Consider the following 21,671-nt stretch of genomic DNA (forward strand, 5'->3'; position numbering starts at 1 on the left):
CCCTCCTCCTGAGGATTCCAGAAATTGAATTAAACCATATTTTTGGTAGCGTAGGCCAGAAACGAGCTGTGTTTTCTCCAGCCAAGGAAAGATCAGGCGTTGCAGGAGCTGTGATGGATAACCGGGGGTAATAATGTATAGGATGTGAAATAACTGTCAGGGCAGATCCTGCGGTGTCTGCTCATGACGGAGGGCTATGAGTCATGTCTCAGATAAGCCACAGAGGAGGTGAAGGCAAGCGCTTACTCGCACGTTGCGGGCGCTGTGCAGGCAGAAAGCGCCCTAGGAATCCAAATAGTAGGGGGTACACTTGAACAGGCCTGTACGGTGGTGATCAGAGTGAGAATGTCGGTGTTTCTCATCTGGTTCTTTGTTTTTTAAATGACTGGTTGATGCATGTAACAAAACCCTGCTCCCTCCAGGAGGAGAGGCTGTAAAAACCTGCCTGAATTAGTTTTACCCTGCGGCATCGTCCTGTTTCCATAGCCAAGCTTTCCCAGTGTTGCTGGGGGCGAAGAGGTTCATAAAGCTGGGGAATATAGCCCCAGCCCCCGATTCCCGAGGAGCATAACTCCAAGAGCTGTGTGTGTGTGTTGACCTACACCCCCTCTCCTCCATACTTGGGACTTGCTGCTCTAAATTATGCAACTGGGTGAACAGCCTTCCGCTTGCTCTCGTTTATAGCCCATGGGGCTTATGTGGAAGCTGTAAAGAGCTGGGAAACAGGGATCCCCAGTCATACCCCTTATGCTGACTGGAGGGATGGGGACCGGTGCTGCTACATCAGCTCTGTGCTACCAGAAGATCTATCCCCGTATGCCACATGCACCGATGGCTGGCCACACCAGCTTTAGCAAAGCTGTGTTCCGGTGAAGCAGCACAAAACTCCTCCAATACAGCAGATGAGTGGGACTTCTCAGTCTGCCTTGTTGTTCAGTTGCATTACTGTGGGCTTGGACCATGAGGATAGTGCATTGTTTTGTGCACAAGCCAGACTCCGCGGTGTTTGGATTGTCGCGAGGGCAGAGATTTGTTTAAAACTGTTTTACATCGGCATGTCGTAACCCGTGGGGGCTCTTTCATCTTACATTTAAAAACAGCGTTGGGTAATTTGTGGAGCTAACTTTTCCCCCAACAGCGAGTGTTCCTTTGTTGCTGAGTGAATGAGGATCTCACTCCTTATGAACAAACTGGGCAGATCCGATAGATCAGTCTTCTTGTTTCAAACACCCTTTACACCTGCCTGCTGTCTGAACAAGATATGAAAATGGTGGATTCTCTTTAAATCATGAGTTGAGGACTTCAGTAACTGAGCCAGAAGTTAAGGGTCTATTACAGGAGTGGGTGAGGTTCTGTGGCCTGCAATGTGCAAAAGGTCAGACTAGATCAGTGGTTTTGAAGATGTGGTCTGGGGACCCCCGGCGGTCTGCAGATTAAGCTTTCCAAAGGGACTCACACCTTACTTTGGAATTTTTTAGGGGTCTGCAATTGGAAAAAAGGTTGAAACCCACTGGATTAGATGATTGTGATGGTCCCTTCTGTGTCTAAATCTGAGTCTAAAACACGCCTTGTAGAAGTTATGCTGAAGTTATTACAGAATCTGATCGTGCACCTAACATTACCAGCTTGTGTCTCTGTTTTTAGAGAATCTTAGGGACCCAGATTTCAAGACTTGCATGTAAAAACGCCAACACCCAAGTTGAATGGAATATTAGAACGCCAGGATGACAGGACTGTCCAGGGCACAGTTACTGTGAGGTCTGAGCATCGAACACTCTTTACATGTATTTATCTCCACAACACCCCTGTGAGGGAGGGATGTGCTATTATCCCCGTTGTACAGAGGGCAGAGCTGAGGCCTAAAGACACTGAGGATCCTAACTCTCAGTGACTTCAGTGGGAGTTAGATCATAGAATCATAGAATATCAGGGTTGGAAGGGACCCCAGAAGGTCATCTAGTCCAACCCCCTGCTCAAAGCAGGACCAATTCCCAGTTAAATCATCCCAGCCAGGGCTTTGTCAAGCCTGACCTTAAAAACCTCTAAGGAAGGAGATTCTACCACCTCCCTAGGTAACGCATTCCAGTGTTTCACCACCCTCTTAGTGAAAAAGTTTTTCCTAATATCCAATCTAAACCTCCCCCACTGCAACTTGAGACCGTTACTCCTTGTTCTGTCATCTGCTACCATTGAGAACAGTCTAGAGCCATCCTCTTTGGAACCCCCTTTCAGGTAGTTGAAAGCAGCTATCAAATCCCCCCTCATTCTTCTCTTCTGCAGGCTAAACAATCCCAGCTCCCTCAGCCTCTCCTCATAACTCATGTGTTCCAGTCCCCTAATCATTTTTGTTGCCCTTCGCTGGACTCTCTCCAATTTATCCACATCCTTCTTGAAGTGTGGGGCCCAAAACTGGACACAGTCCTCCAGATGAGGCCTCACCAATGTCGAATAGAGGGGAACGATCACGTCCCTCGATCTGCTCGCTATGCCCCTATTTATACATCCCAAAATGCCATTGGCCTTCTTGGCAACAAGGGCACACTGCTGACTCATATCCAGCTTCTCGTCCACTGTCACCCCTAGGTCCTTTTCCGCAGAACTGCTGCCTAGCCATTCGGTCCCTAGTCTGTAGCTGTGCATTGGGTTCTTCCGTCCTAAGTGCAGGACCCTGCACTTATCCTTATTGAACCTCATCAGATTTCTTTTGGCCCAATCCTCCAATTTGTCTAGGTCCTTCTGTATCCTATCCCTCCCCTCCAGCGTATCTACCACTCCTCCCAGTTTAGTATCATCCGTAAATTTGCTGAGAGTGCAATCCACACCATCCTCCAGATCATTTATGAAGATATTGAACAAAACCGGCCCCAGGACCGACCCTTGGGGTACTCCACTTGATACCGGCTGCCAACTAGATATGGAGCCATTGATCACTACCCGTTGAGCCCGACAATCTAGCCACCTTTCTACCCACCTTGTAGTGCATTCATCCAGCCCATACTTCCTTAACTTGCTGACAAGAATACTGTGGGAGACCGTGTCAAAAGCTTTGCTAAAGTCAAGAAACAATACATCCACTGCTTTCCCTTCATCCACAGAACCAGTAATCTCATCATAAAAAGCGATTAGATTAGTCAGGCATGACCTTCCCTTGGTGAATCCATGCTGGCTGTTCCTGATCACTTTCCTCTCATGCAAGTGCTTCAGGATTGATTCTTTGAGGACCTGCTCCATGATTTTTCCAGGGACTGAAGTGAGGCTGACTGGCCTGTAGTTCCCAGGATCCTCCTTCTTCCCTTTTTTAAAGATTGGCACTACATTAGCCTTTTTCCAGTCATCCGGGACTTCCCCAGTTTGCCACGAGTTTTCAAAGATAATGGCCAATGGCTCTGCAATCACAGCCGCCAATTCCTTCAGCACTCTCGGATGCAACTCGTCCGGCCCCATGGACTTGTGCACGTCCAGTTTTTCTAAATAGTCCCTGACCACCTCTATCTCCACAGAGGGCTGGCCATCTCTTCCCCATTTTGTGATGCTCAGCGCAGCAGTCTGGGAGCTGACCTTGTTAGTGAAAACAGAGGCAAAAAAAGCATTGAGTACATTAGCTTTTTCCACATCCTCTGTCACTAGGTTGCCTCCCTCATTCAGTAAGGGGCCCACACATTCCTTGGCTTTCTTCTTGTTGCCAACATACCTGAAGAAACCCTTCTTGTTACTCTTGACATCTCTGGCTAGCTGCAGCTCCAGGTGCGATTTGGCCCTCCTGATAACATTCCTACATGCCCGAGCAATATTTTTATAGTCTTCCCTGGTCATATGTCCAACCTTCCACTTCTTGTAAGCTTCTTTTTTATGTTTAAGATCCGCTAGGATTTCACCATTAAGCCAAGCTGGTCGCCTGCCATATTTACTATTCTTTCGACTCATCGGGATGGTTTGTCCCTGTAACCTCAACAGGGATTCCTTGAAATACAGCCAGCTCTCCTGGACTCCTTTCCCCTTCAAGTTAGTCCCCCAGGGGATCCTGGCCATCCGTTCCCTGAGGTGCCAAAATCTTTTGAGGATCTGGACTTCGGTGACCTGCCAAAGTCATACCGAGAGTATGGCAGAGCAGGGGGCAGGAAATCCAGGGCTCCTAAATCCCAGGATAGCGCTGACCACTAGCCCTTCAGGCTCCAGCAGTTGTTAGAGGTACAGTTTGTAACAGAGTAGGATAAATGAGGGGAGAATTGGAAACACTCTGACTTAAGATTTGGAATACTAGAAGTGAAGGTGGCAAGGAGTAGCATGCGGGGGGGACCAGTGGGCAGCAGGTTAGAAGTTGGAGATGAATAGGAAGGACAACTCCCACATACTCTTAACTTGAGAGGTTTCTATCGTGTGCTTCTAAATGTTCCCCATTAAGGGTCTATCCTCTTGTACGATAATTTGCACCACCGACTACCCTGTTGGTATTTACGCTAGTGGAATCCCTTATCATAGATCCAATGTCCAGGTATAAGCAGAGTTTATAACACCTGTGCGTGGTACCGATATTAATGGTCTTGCAAATAAATCCACGTAGCTATATTGGAGGAACTTGCACCTGTGTAGACAAGCCTTAAGATGAGGCCTGTGCTGTGAAAGTGTTCTAAGATGCACTTTTATGGTCCCCAAAAGCAGCAAATCTTCAATCAAATAAATGTATTTTTCCGATTTAGGAGAACAACGAAGCACAAAGAGCCACAAAGATTTTTAAGGGTATTTAGCAGCCTAATGAGGCAGATGGGGACCTGGTGATCTCATTGGGAGCTAGGCAGCTATATGCTTCTGGTAATCTCATTACAGAAAGGTATGTAATACCTTTTAAAAATCTGGCCCAAACCTGCAGATGATGGAACTCTGATGTCAAAGGACACTCTGCATAAAAGGGCTGGCAGGAGCTGGACCCACTGCTGCCTTCATTGCAGATATCCTACTAGGTTTAGTCATGTGAAGATTTCAGAGGTAGCTTGGCCTAAGTGGATCGCGATTGGACTATAAATCAGGAGACCTGATTCCATCCTTAGCTGTGCTTCTGACCTGACCTACTATCTGACCTTAGACATGCCACTTTGTCTGTTTCCCCTTCTATCGTATACCTGTTGCACAGGTATATTTAGAGTGTATTATTCTATAGTACAGTGGTTCTCAACCAGGGCTACATCAACTCATCTAGCTATTTGCCTAGTTTTACAACAGGCTACAGAAAAAGCACTAGCAAAGTCGTACAAACTAAACTGTCCTACAATGGCTTGTTTATACTGCTCTCTATATATTTGTGTGTGTGTGTGTGTGTAAGGACAGTATTTATATTCCAATTGATCTATTTTATAATTGTAGGGTAAAAATGAGAGAGTCCGTAAAAGTAATAGAGGGACACTTTTTTTGGTCTGATTTTAAAAGCAAGTCGTTTTTAAGTGAGGTGCAACTTGGGGGTACTCAGGACAAATCAGGCTCCCGAAAGGGGTACAGTCGTCTGGAAAGGTCGAGAGCCACTGATCTAGTATATTCTCTGCCTAGCATGAGGGTGGCCTGCTCTTGGTTGTGGCTTCTAGATGTTGCAAAATCTGTAATGCAAATTAATGAGAACTACTCATATGGGTTAGTGACCTGGCAATGTTGCTAAGCTGGTGTTTGGGGGATTAGTCCATGGAGTTGAGTTAGGAATGAATTTGGCTGAGAGTCAAAACAGCCACTTGGATCATTGCTTGAGCGTAAGTTTCATTTATTTTGACAACTGTTAGTGCTTCGGGCCTACATTCACAGGCTAATGTGTGCATCGCTGCCTTCTGCTAGATGCAATCGCAACTACAGCTGCTGTAAGAGACTTTCCATTAGGCCAAGTGGCAGGACTGGAGGGTTGGTTTTTTTGTAATCATGGTTAGGGTGACCAGATAGCAAGTGTGAAAAATCGGGACGGGGTGGGGGGTAAGACCCCAAAATCGGGACATCTGGTCACCCTAGTCATGGTGTGAAGAATATTGGCAACCATGTTTTAGATTCCAAAGCTGGAAGGAACCATTGTGATTACCCAGTCTGACCGCTTGTATAACATAGGCCAGAGAACTTCCCGAACATAATTCTTTGGATGTTGTTGTTCTAAAAGATTCATTCTGTCTTGATTTTTAAAAAGGGTTGAGGATGGAGAATCTTCCACAATGCTTAGGGTAAATTGTTCCAATGATTAATTACTCACTGATAAATATGTACACCTTATTTCTAGTCTGAATTTATCTAGCTTCAACTTCCAGCCATTAGATTGTGTTAGACCTTCCTCTGCTAGACCAAAGAGCCCATTATCAAATATTTGTTCCCCATAGGCTGTAATCAAGTCACCCCTTAACTTCCTCTTTGTTGAGTTAACTAGATTGAGCTCTTTGATTAGACTCATTCTCATAGCTCTTCTATGATCCTTCATCTGTAGGCACCAGGACTGGACACACCAGTGCCAACAGAGGTAAAATAATCTCAAGCTTCCCCCGTTTATGCATCCCACAATGTTTAGCTTTTGGTCACATTCAGAGCTTGTTTTCAGCTGATTGTCCAGCCACACCCCCCACATCTTCCAGTTACTGCTTCCCACAATAGTCCCCCATGCTATACATATGGCCTAGGTTCTCTGGTCCTATGTTAAATGAAGACTTCTCTAACTGTAGCAAGTTATCGTAAGCCTGCTTACATTCGATGGCTATTATAAGGTGATAGCAAATGTGACATTCTTGCTATTCTGGTCCTGAGCGAAGTTACCATGGTGAATTAGGCATGCAAATAACCAATCAGTGTCATCTCTGATAGTACTTAATGGCTCTGTGTAATTGGTTAAGAAAAGGTAGTTCCCTTATCCTGACTCCTGGGCCATAGGCAGGAGAGGCAATGCTAGTAATGTATTCACTGTACTTCAGAGTTGGATAAGTGTAGTGTTTTCAATACATAGGGAAGGCTCTGAGTTAGCTTTTCTCTGGCACAGCTTTTAAACTTTTTTACCTTAATTTGGTGCTAGAGGTACAAGCCATGCAAAGGTTGGCCTTTAAAGTGATTCACACAGATACTCTATCAATTGCTTCTCAAGGTGGCAACCCTAAATGCTGTACAGCTAACCAAGGAACAACAGTAGCTGGTGAGAGATTGACTCATCTCTTTGCAGGGGAGAATACCAGAGGCCAATAAATCACAAAAGGCATTGGTCAAATATCTATGGGTTTGACTTGGAGGATGGGATTTCAGACTTAGACTCTTCTGCTTTTGTGGGCTTAACTTGCTGGGTTTGTTTAGGCATTTCCTAGCAATGAACTATCTTGATTATCTCTCAGCTGCTGTCTTATGAGAAACTGCATGATCTTGGCGCTCTGTACTTCTATTACTATAAAAACCTCACAGCAGGAATGCCCCTATCCTATTTATGTCCTTGTGTATTACAAGAGCAAGTAGCCAACCCACTGAAAGGTGACAAATTCAAAACTGGAGTAGGTCTGACTCCATTCTTTAGAACTCAGTCACAAGATATCAGTGAGGCCAAGAGCATGGTAGGATTCAATCAGCATCAGTCATTTCTGGGGAGGTTCTACGTGGAAGGGGGTATATTTTGCTGTGTACCTACAACTCGGGTTTTTAAATCTGTATTAAAATGCTCACGCAGTGGGGCATGAATCTATCTCTAAGTGACATGGTTTAGGAGAAGCCTGCCCCTTAGGAAAGCTTATTCTATAATTGTCCATTGCGGAGGAGCTTGTTCTATTTCCAACTGGAGCACTGAGTGCCGGGGCAGATGGATGACTCTCTTCTGGTTAAGTATGGCAATTACTACATTCATGGAAGTTAGGGCAGCAGGATTATGGGAATTATCTTGGCATCTAAGGGTGAAGCTGTATTCCTAAATCAGTAGTGGGAGTCTTAGAGCTCTGCAATCATATATTGAATTCAGTTAAAACTTTTTAGAGAATAATGCTCCTTCTACGGATGGTTTTAGCAGTAGAAAATTTCACATGATGGATTCAACTAAAGACCACATCTCTCCACTTAATGGTGGGCACTTCATTTTATTCAAAGGGTGAGATACAAAACTCAAATTATAAAATACGACACACAAAACTAAAACATTTTCTGCAGACAGCATATAACAGGAAGCAAGATACCGAATGGTCCCCATAAACCAACTCAGCTGGATATGTACATGCAAAGGAAAACAATGGTAATATTTGCCACTTCAAATGTCTGTTTACACCCACTGAAGACGGAAAGGAAACTAAGTTAACTTTCAATTCAGACAGATACCAATGGTTTTCTGTCAGTTTTCTCACATTGGGGAGGGATCCCATGTCTTGAGGTAAATGTCTAACAGGTACTTGCTTCGGGCCTAACCTTTGCCACAACTAAGCGTTCGCAATCTGCTTTAGCACGGCTTACTCTGTTTGCAGACCCCTTCATCTTCCAGTCTGCCTGTGTTCTGAAGGACTAGCAGGTGACTTCTGAAGGAGGGAAGAGCTGTACAACATCCCATAGTAAAGGCATCGCCAGTCCCAGGGTATGTCTACACTACAGTCCGTTGGGACCGTAGCACAAGCCTGAATAACGTTAACAGTGAAGCTGCAAGACACGAGTCCTGGATGGGCTTGTATAGCCAGAGCTTCACCGCCATTGTTACTTGAACTAAATAGCTCAGGTGTGTCCTAAAAGTGTTACAGTCACACCACTGAGTGCACCCCTTTAGTCTCCCAGTTGGCAGTCCAGTAACCAGGCTTGACCAGACTTGCTTCTGGAACATAGTCACTGGGCTCTGGTTTTCAAACATTCCTAGGGATTTTGTCTCCTGCGTTGTAAATACAAGTTGGGTGAAGATTTTTAAAACTGCTACTTCTGCCCCCGCCCCCGTCTTTGAATAGTAATTTAAAAAGTGTACCTCCACATTTTTGCCATGAATTGCACAATTTGCCTTTGAGCAAACCAAGCATACTTCATTTAACACACCAGTGCCAGAAGCATATTGACATTATTTCTAGGTGGGGATTACACTGGAATTTGTTAATCTTGCCTTTGAAAAACTGTTCAAATGTTTTTAGGACAACCCCTTTATTGGCACATAATTTAAACTAGGATAGAGGCCAGGTTTGTTGCCTCTGGGTCTTGCTGCTCAGTAAAAGTTGAGGCCCAAAGAATACCCACAGTAGGAGAGCTTTCCTTGTGAGCAAAGTACAGATCAGAGTAACTTAGTCCATAAATGGAGAGGATGCTAGTTAAAACCTTACCCTGGCAAAACCCATAGCCTACTAATCATGGGACACGCTCTAAGTGCCATTGTACTGGTAAATATGGCAAGATTTAAAAAAAATACACTGCCTCCTCTTGAGGTCTTTTATGCAATACTCTAACAACGGGCAGTGCGGCTTAGCAGGATTGAATGGCTTAAACCTTTTCCAGTCGTGACCGTGTTTCTGCTACTGTATACTCTGGTATCAAGTTCCAGGAGTGAACTTGCATGAGAAGAGCAGAGTTCTTTGTCTGAAAAATTGTCTAGTTCTATATTTCAGTAAGTTAAAAATACTCTTGCTTTGTTAAATAATTGGTAGGAAACCTTCAATGTCTTCTCTTGAAATAGCAGCAGGAGTTATTGTTGAACTCTTTATGCACTAAAACAAAAGTGAACATATGCTACATTCTTACTAAAAATTCTTTTCAGACAAGTGTGAGCCGACGCATTTGATTAAGGAAAGGGCTAATGAATTTTTTTAAATACATCAGTTAGGAAGGAATTAATGTTACTGGCTCAGTAATCTAAACATTCAGTTCGGAGAGCACAAGACATTCTAAAACTTCCAGGTAGCAGCAGGAGGGGGAAACAACATTGTTTCATCAAACTAGCGGGATAAGAAAATCCTGTATACGCTGGCATGGCAATTGGCAAAAATGAGATGCTTTAAGGATATCCTACCATAATCATTCAAAAAAATTCTTCACAGTGAGTGTGTTCTAGAACATTCTTTTTTATGCATTGCAATATCTGATACTCTAGTCACATACATTTCAATTTTAGCAGGCTGAGTTTTGGACCTTAATGTAGCTCCCTGGTTTAATCTCTTCCTCTGCAATTTTCATTAGTAAGCAATTGAGCTTGATTTTGTAAAGTCTTTGGGGCTGTCCATCCTATCAAAGTAAATGCGTGACTTTGAGATTTTATAAATATTGCAAGGTAAAACAGCTTTGTAGAAACTATCAGACCTACAGCTCTTTAATTTAGTATCCTGTTTCTTTGGTCCTTTTACGAAAAGAAAATAGCTGCACTTGATGTTCTCAATCAGATTTGTACTATGTAGCAATCCTGCTTCTGAAATAAAATCCCATCTGTACAAACCTAGACTAGCACTTCTAGCTTGTCTTCCAAGTTAATTAGGGAAAAAGATCTCCAAATCAATTCCTCTCCCTGAAATCTATGGGTACCTCGGAATGCTTCCCCCTTTAAGGGTCTCACTTCCTTACATTAGAATCACAGCACTTTCTCCCCTTGACTTCAGCTCTTCCAAGTTTAACAGCAGCTCCCTCCCTCCTAAAAATGAAACTAACATAAGCTGAGGAAGGTTAAGAGTAAACTGTCATTAGCTAACATGTAGTGCTGGGCTATATAAAAAATGTTGCTTGTTAGTAAATCATTGTGGGGAAGTCTCAATTGTCAGTTCAGGCTGAGGTGTCTAATGAAATTAGCATCTATTGTAATAGTGTAGGCATTAAATTGCTACCGTTACTACTTCATTCCTAAATACAAATTAATAGCTCAGCACGAATCGTGGTCCTCATACAATGCATTAATAGCTGTACTCAAGCTCTTGCTAAGACAGTAAAACTAAGCAGGGAACAGATCTATGAATAAGATACAAAAATGCAGGAAGTTTACATTATTGACTTCAGTTCATATCAATTTTAAGAATGGGAGAGGGCATTGCTATAGCTACGGTCCTTTGAACCTGTATGAGCAATTGACTACAGCATACTCAGAGCCGTGTTCGACAGGCCCTCTGGTAAAGCAGACTTCTACAAGGTCAAAATATTACATCTTGTGAAGAAGAAAATCCCTAACTATGGCGGCATGACCTTCATGTTCCATTAATAAGCTACAGGCTTCACTTTAAGTCTTACAGTCCTATGTTCTTTTATATGCCTTGGCTATAAACTCTGGCTGTTTACTTCAAACCCACCAATGACATTCATCCTTTTATTGAAGTTCAGGGTAACTTTGCTATTTCTGCTTTTAATCCAATGCAAGCTACTTAAAATATTGTTCGTAGTCTTGTGAATGAAGCTTTGTTGATTTTCCTGGTCTAATTCTCAAACCATATATGCCCTGAAACTATTTGCTGTCACTAGCACTAAGTAACAGCAGCCATGAAAATGAAAGCCATGCATTCGTTCCCTGCAATTCTCCTGACAAACACTGTCAAGCGTAGCAAGCCCAGACTAACTTTTTGTGCACATACAAGGATCCTGTTCTGAGAGCAAGTTTCTTGTACGTGTTCCAAATCATACTTGCTAACAGCAGCAGTAAAATAAACCCAGCACCTAAATTGGAATTCTCTTTAGTGTTGCAATGGTCCTGTGGGAGCAATAGATTTCTCCTTCTTCCCCCCACAACAAGGGGATGATATTGTTTGCGAATATTACATGCTTCCAATATTGGGTCAGCTGCTGCTCTCATTTAGAATGAACTCCAACAACTCTGGATGAGTTCTGTTGTCTGACAGCAGATTTTGGCCCACTGTCTCTGCAGGATTGTCAGTTGCTAGGCATTTGCCCTAGACTAGATTCTTTCTGAGGCTAATTTTAGGCACCCTAACCAAATTACATAAAGGGAAATCCAGTGACTAATCAGAATCTCTCCTTAAATTTTTTTTTGTAAACAGGCACAATCTCTTCTAAACCATCGTGTCTGTGTGCTCATTTACGGCCTATTACAGCTCTAATTTCCATGTCAGTTGGTGGCACATACAATTGACTAAGTACCTGCATAGATCAGGGAGGTTCCTTTATACCTAAATTATCTCGCCCCTGAAATGATTACCAAGTCTCCTAGTGAGCACCTTTCAACAAAACAAAGCTATTGACAGGGCATATGGAATCAATTTGACAATCACTAATGTAACAATTATGGTGATTTTATACACAAAAGATGATTTGATCTAGGGGACTTTAAAATCAAGGTATTTTGGTACCCAAAAAGTCTCTCCATTTACTTCCCCATACCCCTAAGGTTCAGGTGCACTTTTACTCTACAGTTACAGACTTGGCCAGATTTCTTGGGAAATCAACCTGTAAAAAAAAAAAAAAAATTTGTGAGCAAGACCACACATCACTATTTTACACTTCATGAAAGACAATATTAAATTTACTGGCATTTGTTCAAAGGCTTTTGTCCAAACTAGACCACTCTAGTTTTGTTAAGAGCTCTGGAAATAGTTCGACCAAGAGAATTGTTGTAAATAGATCAGAAAACTTCTCTGGGCCCTGATCTAGCTCAAATGATAATTAAGCTTAATTTTCTGCACCCTCAGGGCGGGGGTGGGGGTGGTGTGTTTGTCTGCACAAGACTTTGTTTGTGGCAAGCCAGGATGTAAATCGACAGTGCTCCAGCCTGCCACATATTAAGTAGCCGTGTGGACCCTGCTATAATGCGCTGAAGTTCCCTAGTGCAGTTTTACGGCCTGGCTCGCCATGCACAAGGTCTCTGTATAGACATGCCTTGAGAGGGGAGAAAAGCAGAGGGACAGACATCTTTATGGAAGTGTTCTGCAAAAACGACAGCAGTGAGTGCGATCAAGCTCATGAGTGAAGCATACTGCATTCGCCAAATGTTCTTGCACATGCATTGTAGCAATATCTAAACCATAGTTTGTCTTTTTTTTGAACAAGGGATGGATGATTTAACTTCCACCAGCAGTGTGGGAAGAGGTTTATTCAACAGTAAAAGCAGGAAACAAGTGTTATCTGCCATCACTGTTTCCCCACTGACTTAAGCATCAAAACCCTCTTAGATTAAAGGTGCTAGTAAGTTCAAAGAACTGTAGTGGGTTCTGTTCAGTATAATAGATCTACTTTAAGTCCTTTGGAGAGTATATAGACAATAAAGGTAGTATAGTACTTACATCATATCCTCTGAGAACTGCAAGATGGAAAGCCAGAAGCTGTAAAGGGATGACACTCAGGATTCCCTGCAGACAGTCCACGGAATGAGGAACTTTGATTGTCCTCTTATTATTATTTATTGTCTCTGTGTCTTCCTTATCACAAATCACTACCGGTCGCCCCTGGAAGAGTCAGATACACAATGCTCCAGAAAGCTTGCCTGAGAGGGCCCCTTCTTGCTTCTGTTGAAATCCCTGGCAAAACTCCCACTGATCTCAAGAAGGGCAGGAACCTTTCACTTAATCTAGAATAGCAATAGTATTTTACATTTGCCATATATTGCTTTTTAAAAAAAAACTGAGCCTCACCTGCATTTTCCTTCATTACTTAGCTAGAACTTCCACAGCGAGAGAACTATTTCATATTAAAAAATTGCAGCAGTCTTCACAAAAGATGATGCATTACCTTGTTTTGGAATTTCAAGATAAACCTCTTTAAGACATACTCTAGACTATTACCTTTCGGTATCTTGCAGAAACTGACACTTAAAAGCCCCAACAGACTAGAGTGCAATTTTTAGGCAGTAACTCTAACTGGCCTGAGACTACCCAACAGTCATTAGATGGTAATCAAGTTGTTACTGCTGGACTCGAACTGGCATTCTAAAATCCCACAAAGGAACAGCAAAACTGCTTACAGTAGATCTAGCGATCCAAATCTTAACATTTTTTGAGCTTTTTAGCGATGAAGGCAACAATTTAAACTTCTACACTTAGGATGATACCATTCACGTCCATCTCCAATTACTCACCTGCCGTGCTATAACCTGTTGGAGAGCATTCTGGCACTTAGCATAGGTATGGTCCCTCATGATGATCATGATAACAGGCATCAATTTGTCTACCAGGGCGAGGGGACCATGCTTCAGCTCACCAGCCATTATGCCTTCGGAGTGCATGTATGTGATTTCTTTTATTTTCTAGAGAGGAAGAAGGATAGCCCTGTTAATCAAGCTACTGTCTGGCCCTTGTTCAGAACACGTATAGGGACGTGTTTCTTCCTATAATGATGCATAAACTAGCGCTGTAGTTAATCACCCTTCCCCTGGAACCTGGAGGTAGTTTATTTGTGAACTCATGCAGTCTGAAATCTGTGTCAAGTGGCTCAGAGGCCCTCAGCCCTCCTGGGTTCTATATCCACACCCACCTTTGTCACTAGGTGAGTGTCTCTCTGTAAAACAGATAATACCGACCGACCTTCCCAGGAGCACTAAGGCTTAATGTTAATATTTCCTTTTCAAGCCATAATACAAAGTGTCAATAGTAGCAGCATGTAACTCCTGCTGAGGACACGACACAGGGCCAGATCTTCAATGGACACTGTAGGGTGTGCTGGTCAGTTTTTAAATCTGGCCCCAATTACATGGGTACTGAGCACTCTTGGAAAAACAACCCTGCAATCATTTAAAGGAACTCAGCCAATGGCATAGCTTTAGGGCAGTAACACCATGATTAGAAAAGTAAAAGGCCTTCCAGCATTAATGGAGGGCAATGAGGGTTCCCATGTTTAAAGCTCATAACTTGGATCTGAGGATTGTAAGTGCCAGTGGGTATGCATTTATCATCCAGCTCTGCCAAAGGCAGTTTGAATCCTTACCAAAGCTCCTTCCAGACATGTAGCATAGTGATAGCCACGTCCCATAATCAAGACCGACTTCTGATGGTAAAGCTCCGTGGCCAGTTTCTGGATCTCATCATCCATGCTCAGCACTTCTTTAATCAAGTCTATTAATTAGGAAGAGGCAAAGGGTTAATCCAAAATACAACACTAAAGAGACGCACACATTTACTCAGTACCAGGAGCAAACCAACATGTTTGCCTTCCCTCAATATTAACTGCAACTTTACAGCATTTATTGAGCCTGTTTCCCCCCACTGCACCAAAACCCCTTTACACTGCTCTGCCGATGGACCTGATTCTCATTCAGAAGCATCCAAAGTTCACGCTGAAATGTGGATATACCAGCTGTCTTCATCGTGCCCTGATGCCCTATTTTTCAGTGGGACTGAAACGCTGCATAGATCTTGTGCCGGCCCTCCGCCACGAGATGACTTTCACTCGGCAACAATAGTGTAAATGCAATTTTAAGAAAAGATGCTTCATACCTGGTAGGACCTTTAGACCACGCATGATTTCTTTGCGTCTTTCTTGCATAGAAATCCTATCATCACACATCATGAGGGCAAACATCACCAGAGAAACAAACTGGCTCGTGTAGGCCTAAAGAGGAGAGACAGAGATAAATGCCATCATGTTTAGAAGCATATAAGACATTACTTGATTGACTATGATTGTGAGGATTAAGAATTTTTGCCTAAAATTTTTTTGGATTGTTGTCCTGAGAGTTTAATCAAGATATTTCAATCCAAAGAATTTGATTAACAAATGTTTCCCCTAACCTGGCTTTTGTAGATATCAGTGAACAATCTCATCTTGCAATTTTTAACTGACTTCTTCTAATTAAAGAGGACTGATCAACTACAAGCAACGTAAGGTAAATATTTAACTGCACAGCATGAGCCAGGGAAATGCAGATTGAGCTTTTACATCTTTCCTGAACTGTGTAATAAAGTAAAACCCAACATTTTACAAGGGTCAGACAGATAACTTGCATTTCTGGCTGCAAAGCAAACCAGGAATTAAAACTATGTGCACCTTCACTAGCTAAATTTTCAAATGAATGTGATTATCCCTAAACAAGCTTCTGCTTCAGTAGCGTAGTAGTTCTTTTAATCTGTGAACACCTTGAAAGAAAGGTGTAATATAATATCAGTGAGGTGGCCTGTGTTGACTTTTTGCTAGTCAGACATTCTCCTACTACATAGTTAAATACATTTCTTGATTCTGCTATCTAAAGTTCGCACAAAGAAGAATTTTATAACTATGCATCCATCATCATTTATGGAGAACAAGTTTATCAACTAATTTGCTTAGCTTTGTATGTAAGACCCTACCACCATTGCACTTAGCAGCATACAGTTGAAGGTTAACGTTGCTCTTTTATATTAACTGGTACAGCTAACAGTGCTTGGATTTTTTTCTGTCACCAGCAGATTCTTATGTTCTCAAATTGCAATTTCTGAGCAATGTCTTAGACTGATAACTAATGGTCAGCAGTAGATGTTGGAACTACAGCACAAACAGGTAAGCCTCAGCATCACTAGAGAGAAAATACGTTTTCAGTGACCTACAAACAGTACAGTGTTGGCAATGTGAAAACAGCCTAGGGACAAATAGCTCGCAAGAGTCGTGAATTTTCCATGACCAAATTCCCCAGTGAACTGTTAAAAACTCAACTGTTGTTTTTGGCTGAATGTATGTAGCAGATTGACATCATCTCTCTCCTAAACTTAACTAAATCAAAGCAGATTTCACAGAGCAGAAGTACTTTATCAAGCAAATGTAGCATCTTATACTGTACCTTGGTCAACTATACCCCATAGACAGCTCTGCACTTTATAAAAAAAAGGCTACTTACTAAAATTACTACTCTTAGTATGCCATCAAGTGAAGCTATTTCCTTTCATTGGAATAATTCAGACAATTAATCCTCTCTTTTTTTGTGACCTGGAGCACACTATGAGAGAAATGTTGCAAACTTTTGCCCTGACAAAAACCAGAAAAACTTTCAAAACATTTTCTGCCAACCAGCTCTGTAAACTAACCTGAGAGAGCAGTTTGTGGGGTAAATAAGCCTGTTCCTCCTTGTCTAACAGTTAGAGGAAACCTCCTTCATTTTCTCATACGTGTTTCTCTTATTCAGCCCAAGTGAAAGATTGGGCAGGTACTGTATGAGCATGAAGGTGATATACAAGCGCCACAGAGAACAGGAAGAGTAGAGATGTAAAAGTGTCTACCAAGGGCTAAGACCGCTGCCTTCAGTGTGAATTATGCAGCGACCTTCTCTTTCCTTGTAATAGCACAGCAATTGGTTTTAAGGGGAAGGGGCTGAACACATGGAGGTTAATGGGGGTTCTCAAATTTGGAACTTGTTAGTCCACTGCAGTCCCAGCATGGTATAATTTGATTTACATCTCTTGTTTCATGGAAGAGTCCCTGAAGAGGCAGCTGGGAAGTCTTAACTGCAGGGGGGAATACTAAGTGGATCACAGTATGATTTTAATGTTAACAGGACTGATTCTCCTTTCACTTCTGCAGGTGCAACTCCATCAACGTGAATGATTACTACAGATTTATAGCAGAATCTGGATTGTACATGTGCCAAGAGCCACTAAATTAGCACATTTTAAACTAGCTTAAATAAAAATAGGGTTCCACTAACTTTTTCTATAAAAAAATAAACTACTGGTCTCTTTAAATATGGACAGATTTGGAAGGAAAAGCAAGATGGTGGTTAGCCACCCAAGTAGTAACAAGGTGTTCCACTTTGTGTGTTAGCAGCATGATTCTCTCTCTTTCCTTCTGTTAAAACTCCCTGATTCCCTTAAAAATGCACAGGTAGGCTGTACAATAGATATGTGATAGGCAATGTATATAATCCAGATTTCCTGTTGTGTACAGAGCAATTTTAGCTCTTATTTTTAATTCCTCTGACTCATGTACTAAGATCGAAACAGTTTAAAATAAAATGCTTGATTTTAGAAACTAATAAGCCTTATTGTTCTTTAGTTTTTTTTTTTTTAAATCTACATATCCCTGGATCAAAGAATGAGTTTGCTTTGTTCCCTGACTTAAAATATTAAGACTAATTCCATCATAGCATTCTGTGGCTCAATGGAAGTCAGTACAAATTGAATAAGACTAAAACTACTACAAACACAAGTGGGAGGGTTTTTTGAATATGCAGAAACTGCTAAAATCTCACAATGTGAAGTACCATGCAGTCTAAGTATAGTTAAAAAGCTTCAGTTAGAATAAAAAGCACAGTCCACTATACTTTAAATGAATGCGAGAACTATCTATTTGGTGTTCACCTTCGTGCTGGCCACACCGATCTCTGGTCCTGCGTTGATATGGACGCCGCAGTCTGTCTCCCTGGATATGGAGCTGCCCACGGTATTAGTTATTCCTACAGTGAGGGCTCCTCTTTCCTTACAGTACCGAAGACCCATCAAAGTATCTGCTGTCTCGCCTGCAAAGATTAATTTACATGGTCACACTTTAAGTTCAGTTACAGACAAGATCGTTACAAGCACTGGAGGACACTGAAAGTCAAATAGGTCAGTGGAAGTTTCAGGATGACACTGTAGTTTGCAATATTGGGGTCTGAAGGAGATCAACAATTACCCTATGCTTGGAGTGCCATTAGTTTAGTGTAATGGAAAGTGTTCAGCAGGAATGGTAAATGTCTTGTAAATTATAATGAAAATAGATCTCTTTTGCCTTGGTTATTAGTAATTCACACTATACTTCATCAAATTATTTAATATATGTATAGTTGCAAGTTAATTTGGACCAAGTATACTAACTATGCAATATCTTAAACCATGTTAACAACTAGATGCAAAGGATAAATGTCATACAGTTTATAACACCCTGCTATGCACCAATTCAAAATTATCTACTGCCAACAAACTCTAAAAGCAAGACGAGGAGGAGGGGAGGAGTTTGGCCCGTAAGGTCGCACTTATTCCAAGTCATATTTGAATCCTTATAACCCCCGCAATGCCTCGAATATTCTTTATTACAAAGTTCTGCTGCAATCTGTCAAAACTACGTTTTTGGTTGTTTCCTCCCCCCTAAAATACATGGTTTTGTATCTATCGCCTGTTCAAAACTATGGGTCTGGCCTAAGGGCAGGGGTATTCTGGTCACACAATCTGGCCTGGGTCTGGCTTAAATGCCATGCCATTTTAAAAGTAATATCTCAAAGGCCCAGGGTGTACACTATATGAAATGGGGCTGGCTCCGTCAATTGTTTACATCAGAGGGGAAGAAGAGAGTCAGGGCTTCTTTGGAGACAAAGTATGACAATTCTGCAGCTATTTACAGCCTCTGAACAACTTGATTCAACTAAGGAGAAAACTGTATTGATGATCCACTTCTATTGCACAGAGAGCTAAACCCCAGAGACAATATTAGAAAGAAAAATTCCTTAATTTTGCCATGTCTTACTGGAATGTGTTAATAAATAATACCCCAAGGAGCATTCTCTCTAACTGCATCTGTACAGTGTAAGTTGCATCAAGAAGTAATAAAAATAAGGTTAAATCAGTAGATTCTACTTTTACTATGATGTACCAATATTCAGAAATCCTTGTCTGCATGCTATAACGCTTAGATCACCACCAGCCTGAAGAATTTTTAAAAGGCTAAAGCAACTATTTAGGGAGGGGTATTTGTGACCTCAACATTTACTTTGGTTTTCTAGCATCTGGAGCTAGTCAGCAGTATTCTGCTCTCGTGAGACAGCAAGAATAATGCAGATCTCAGAGGAATCCTGTATCTTGGTTACATCCAAGTTTCAAGGGGACGCGTGTGCCGTGGCACTCACAAACACGAACCGTGTTAGAAACAGAGGGCATTGTTCCTAGAGAAAACGCGAGTGAAAGTTGGGATAGTCAGACTGGCTGAAGGATTAAACTGTCAGCACATGCACCCAGGAAACACACTGCTGAAACAAGTTAATCTTTACTACCAGAAAACCCCACTGACTGACTAAGAATTTATTAATATTTTAAATTGGCCACTGGTGGCTTTTTTATTTTGATAACACAATTTAATTTCACTGCCTTTTCTCCCCCTAGCATATAGTGATGGGAAAGAAGGAAAAAAACCCACTATTTCTTTCCCACTATGGCTTTTCATATTAAAGTTCAAGATAACAGGACACCACAAAAGAGAATAATCACCGTGTTTTGTTGCAAGTGCCGTATAATATTAAAAATGTATTCATCTGATTTCAGTGTAATGTAGCCCACTAAGGAGACCATTTATTCTTTAGCCTCAGTGTGTGTTTTAGCATATGCTCCATTCCAATGGGTGATTTATTATTTTATATATTCTTGTATAATGATTTCTATTATGCATTTCATTTCTCTCTCTGGACCTGATGGATTTCAAAAGCTACTGGATAAGGCCCCTATAGTTGTTTGTTTAAAGGAACAATAAGAAAACATTTAAAAAGGGGGAATGGAGTAGTGTTTAACCTGATATTCCACATGAGAGCAAGTTCTCTCCAGAAAGGGTACAATAATTTTTGCCACATTTGCGACTGGACTAGACAAAACACACTAGGAATCAATCCTGCACTGGTATGAAGATGGATGAGATGAGCCTTTCCATCTCTATGGGCCAATTTCTACAGTGGTGTACACCCCACGCAATCCTACTCTCCGACAGCAGAATTTGGTCCTATGGATTTCTCCTTAGTAGTACAGGCGTGACCCTACCTGACTGGCTGATAAAAAAGCAGACGTCATCTCTGAAGACTGGAGTGTTTCTGTCCAAAAAGTCACTGGCTAGTTCAACCATAACAGGCAATTCAGTCAATTCTTCTAGCACTTGACGAGTCTGGTAAAAGAGAGATGTCAGGAAGTTACAATGTGTTCAAACACATTTTAACAAAAGAAGCCTTCAAATTGCCAAGCACTGGGAAATATTACAGTCAAAATACCATTATGCAGGTTAATGAAAATATAACCAAAGACTATTCACTAGACCAGTAATAAGAAAGGTTACTTATGACCTCGACACTGCAAAAAGATCTATAGGGGCAGACCCACAAACTGGAGTAGAGGAAGTACTATTGACAAACACCACACAGCTGCTTATATCAAAAATTGTTTAAAAAGTCAAGTTATTTTACAAAATCTGCTTGAGTGCAACCTGCCTGAGGACAACGTATAGACTCCAACCTGGGCATTCATTTGGAAATAACATTACTGAAACACTACTCCGTACCGGGGAAAAACTGCAAACCTATTTCAACCTTGGGGCTTTAGCCATAGACCTGAACCCCACTGTGCTGTACAAGTACAGAAGACACAAACAGCCCTTTGGCATAGGGACCCTTACCCTGGATCATGAAACTAGCCAGATGAGTGTCCGTTTCATTTTCGGGTTCTCATGAACTAATTGAATGCAGCTCAGTTTAAGTTTGACTTTTTTTAAATGTACTATCATCCTTAAAAAAATTTTATTCCTTAGCAAATTTATGGAGCCTCCTGAATCCCAGGTATAGGGACTATCCTGCTGTGACCCAACGATGTTTGAATAAGAGCCGTACCTTTGTGCCCCGCGATTATATCGTATCTCAGAGGAGCAGGGTTACACATGGTTTGAACTCGGCCCTGAATCTGCAAGTGTTTACGAAACGCTGTGGCATAAAGTAGAACCACTGCATTGTGAATGGCTCTCTCTGATAATATTCCATCAAAGCCTGCACAGAGTCCTAGATTCCAAGGCCTGATGGAACCACTGTGATCATCTAGTCTGACCTCCTGTACAACACAAGCCATTGAACTTCCCCTAAACAAACCCTAGAACATATATAAATGGCAAAGGAGCAAGTCAGATGTGCCCCTCGG

The 21,671-nt window shown here is 41.9% G+C and overlaps 1 protein-coding gene and 1 long non-coding RNA gene across 4 annotated transcripts in view; one reads left to right on the plus strand and one right to left on the minus strand.

Annotated features, from left to right (window-relative positions):
- The window catches only part of LOC311513331, a 39,914-nt gene extending 22,188 nt beyond the window's left edge, over positions 1–17,726 (plus strand). Inside the window, exons 2-4 of the long non-coding RNA XR_014709706.1 lie at positions 15,595–15,676; positions 16,233–16,326; positions 17,341–17,726. This is a non-coding gene — a long non-coding RNA (uncharacterized lncRNA). The remainder of the gene's footprint in view (positions 1–15,594; positions 15,677–16,232; positions 16,327–17,340) is intronic.
- GFPT1 (glutamine--fructose-6-phosphate transaminase 1) overlaps positions 8,039–21,671 on the minus strand; it is a 58,859-nt gene continuing 45,226 nt past the window's right edge. For all 3 annotated transcript variants that reach the window (XM_084615067.1, XM_084615066.1, XM_084615068.1), the window contains 7 exons: positions 20,535–20,655; positions 18,117–18,274; positions 15,288–15,402; positions 14,779–14,906; positions 13,934–14,101; positions 13,143–13,304; positions 8,039–12,309 (listed from right to left, as the gene is read on the minus strand). In XM_084615067.1, the coding sequence (XP_084471193.1) occupies positions 12,265–12,309; positions 13,143–13,304; positions 13,934–14,101; positions 14,779–14,906; positions 15,288–15,402; positions 18,117–18,274; positions 20,535–20,655 (897 nt within the window). In that variant the 3' untranslated portion in view covers positions 8,039–12,264. The remainder of the gene's footprint in view (positions 12,310–13,142; positions 13,305–13,933; positions 14,102–14,778; positions 14,907–15,287; positions 15,403–18,116; positions 18,275–20,534; positions 20,656–21,671) is intronic.

This window comes from Lepidochelys olivacea (genome assembly GCF_965140295.1).
Source record: "Lepidochelys olivacea isolate rLepOli2 genome assembly, chromosome: 26".
NCBI classification, from domain to species: domain Eukaryota; kingdom Metazoa; phylum Chordata; order Testudines; family Cheloniidae; genus Lepidochelys; species Lepidochelys olivacea.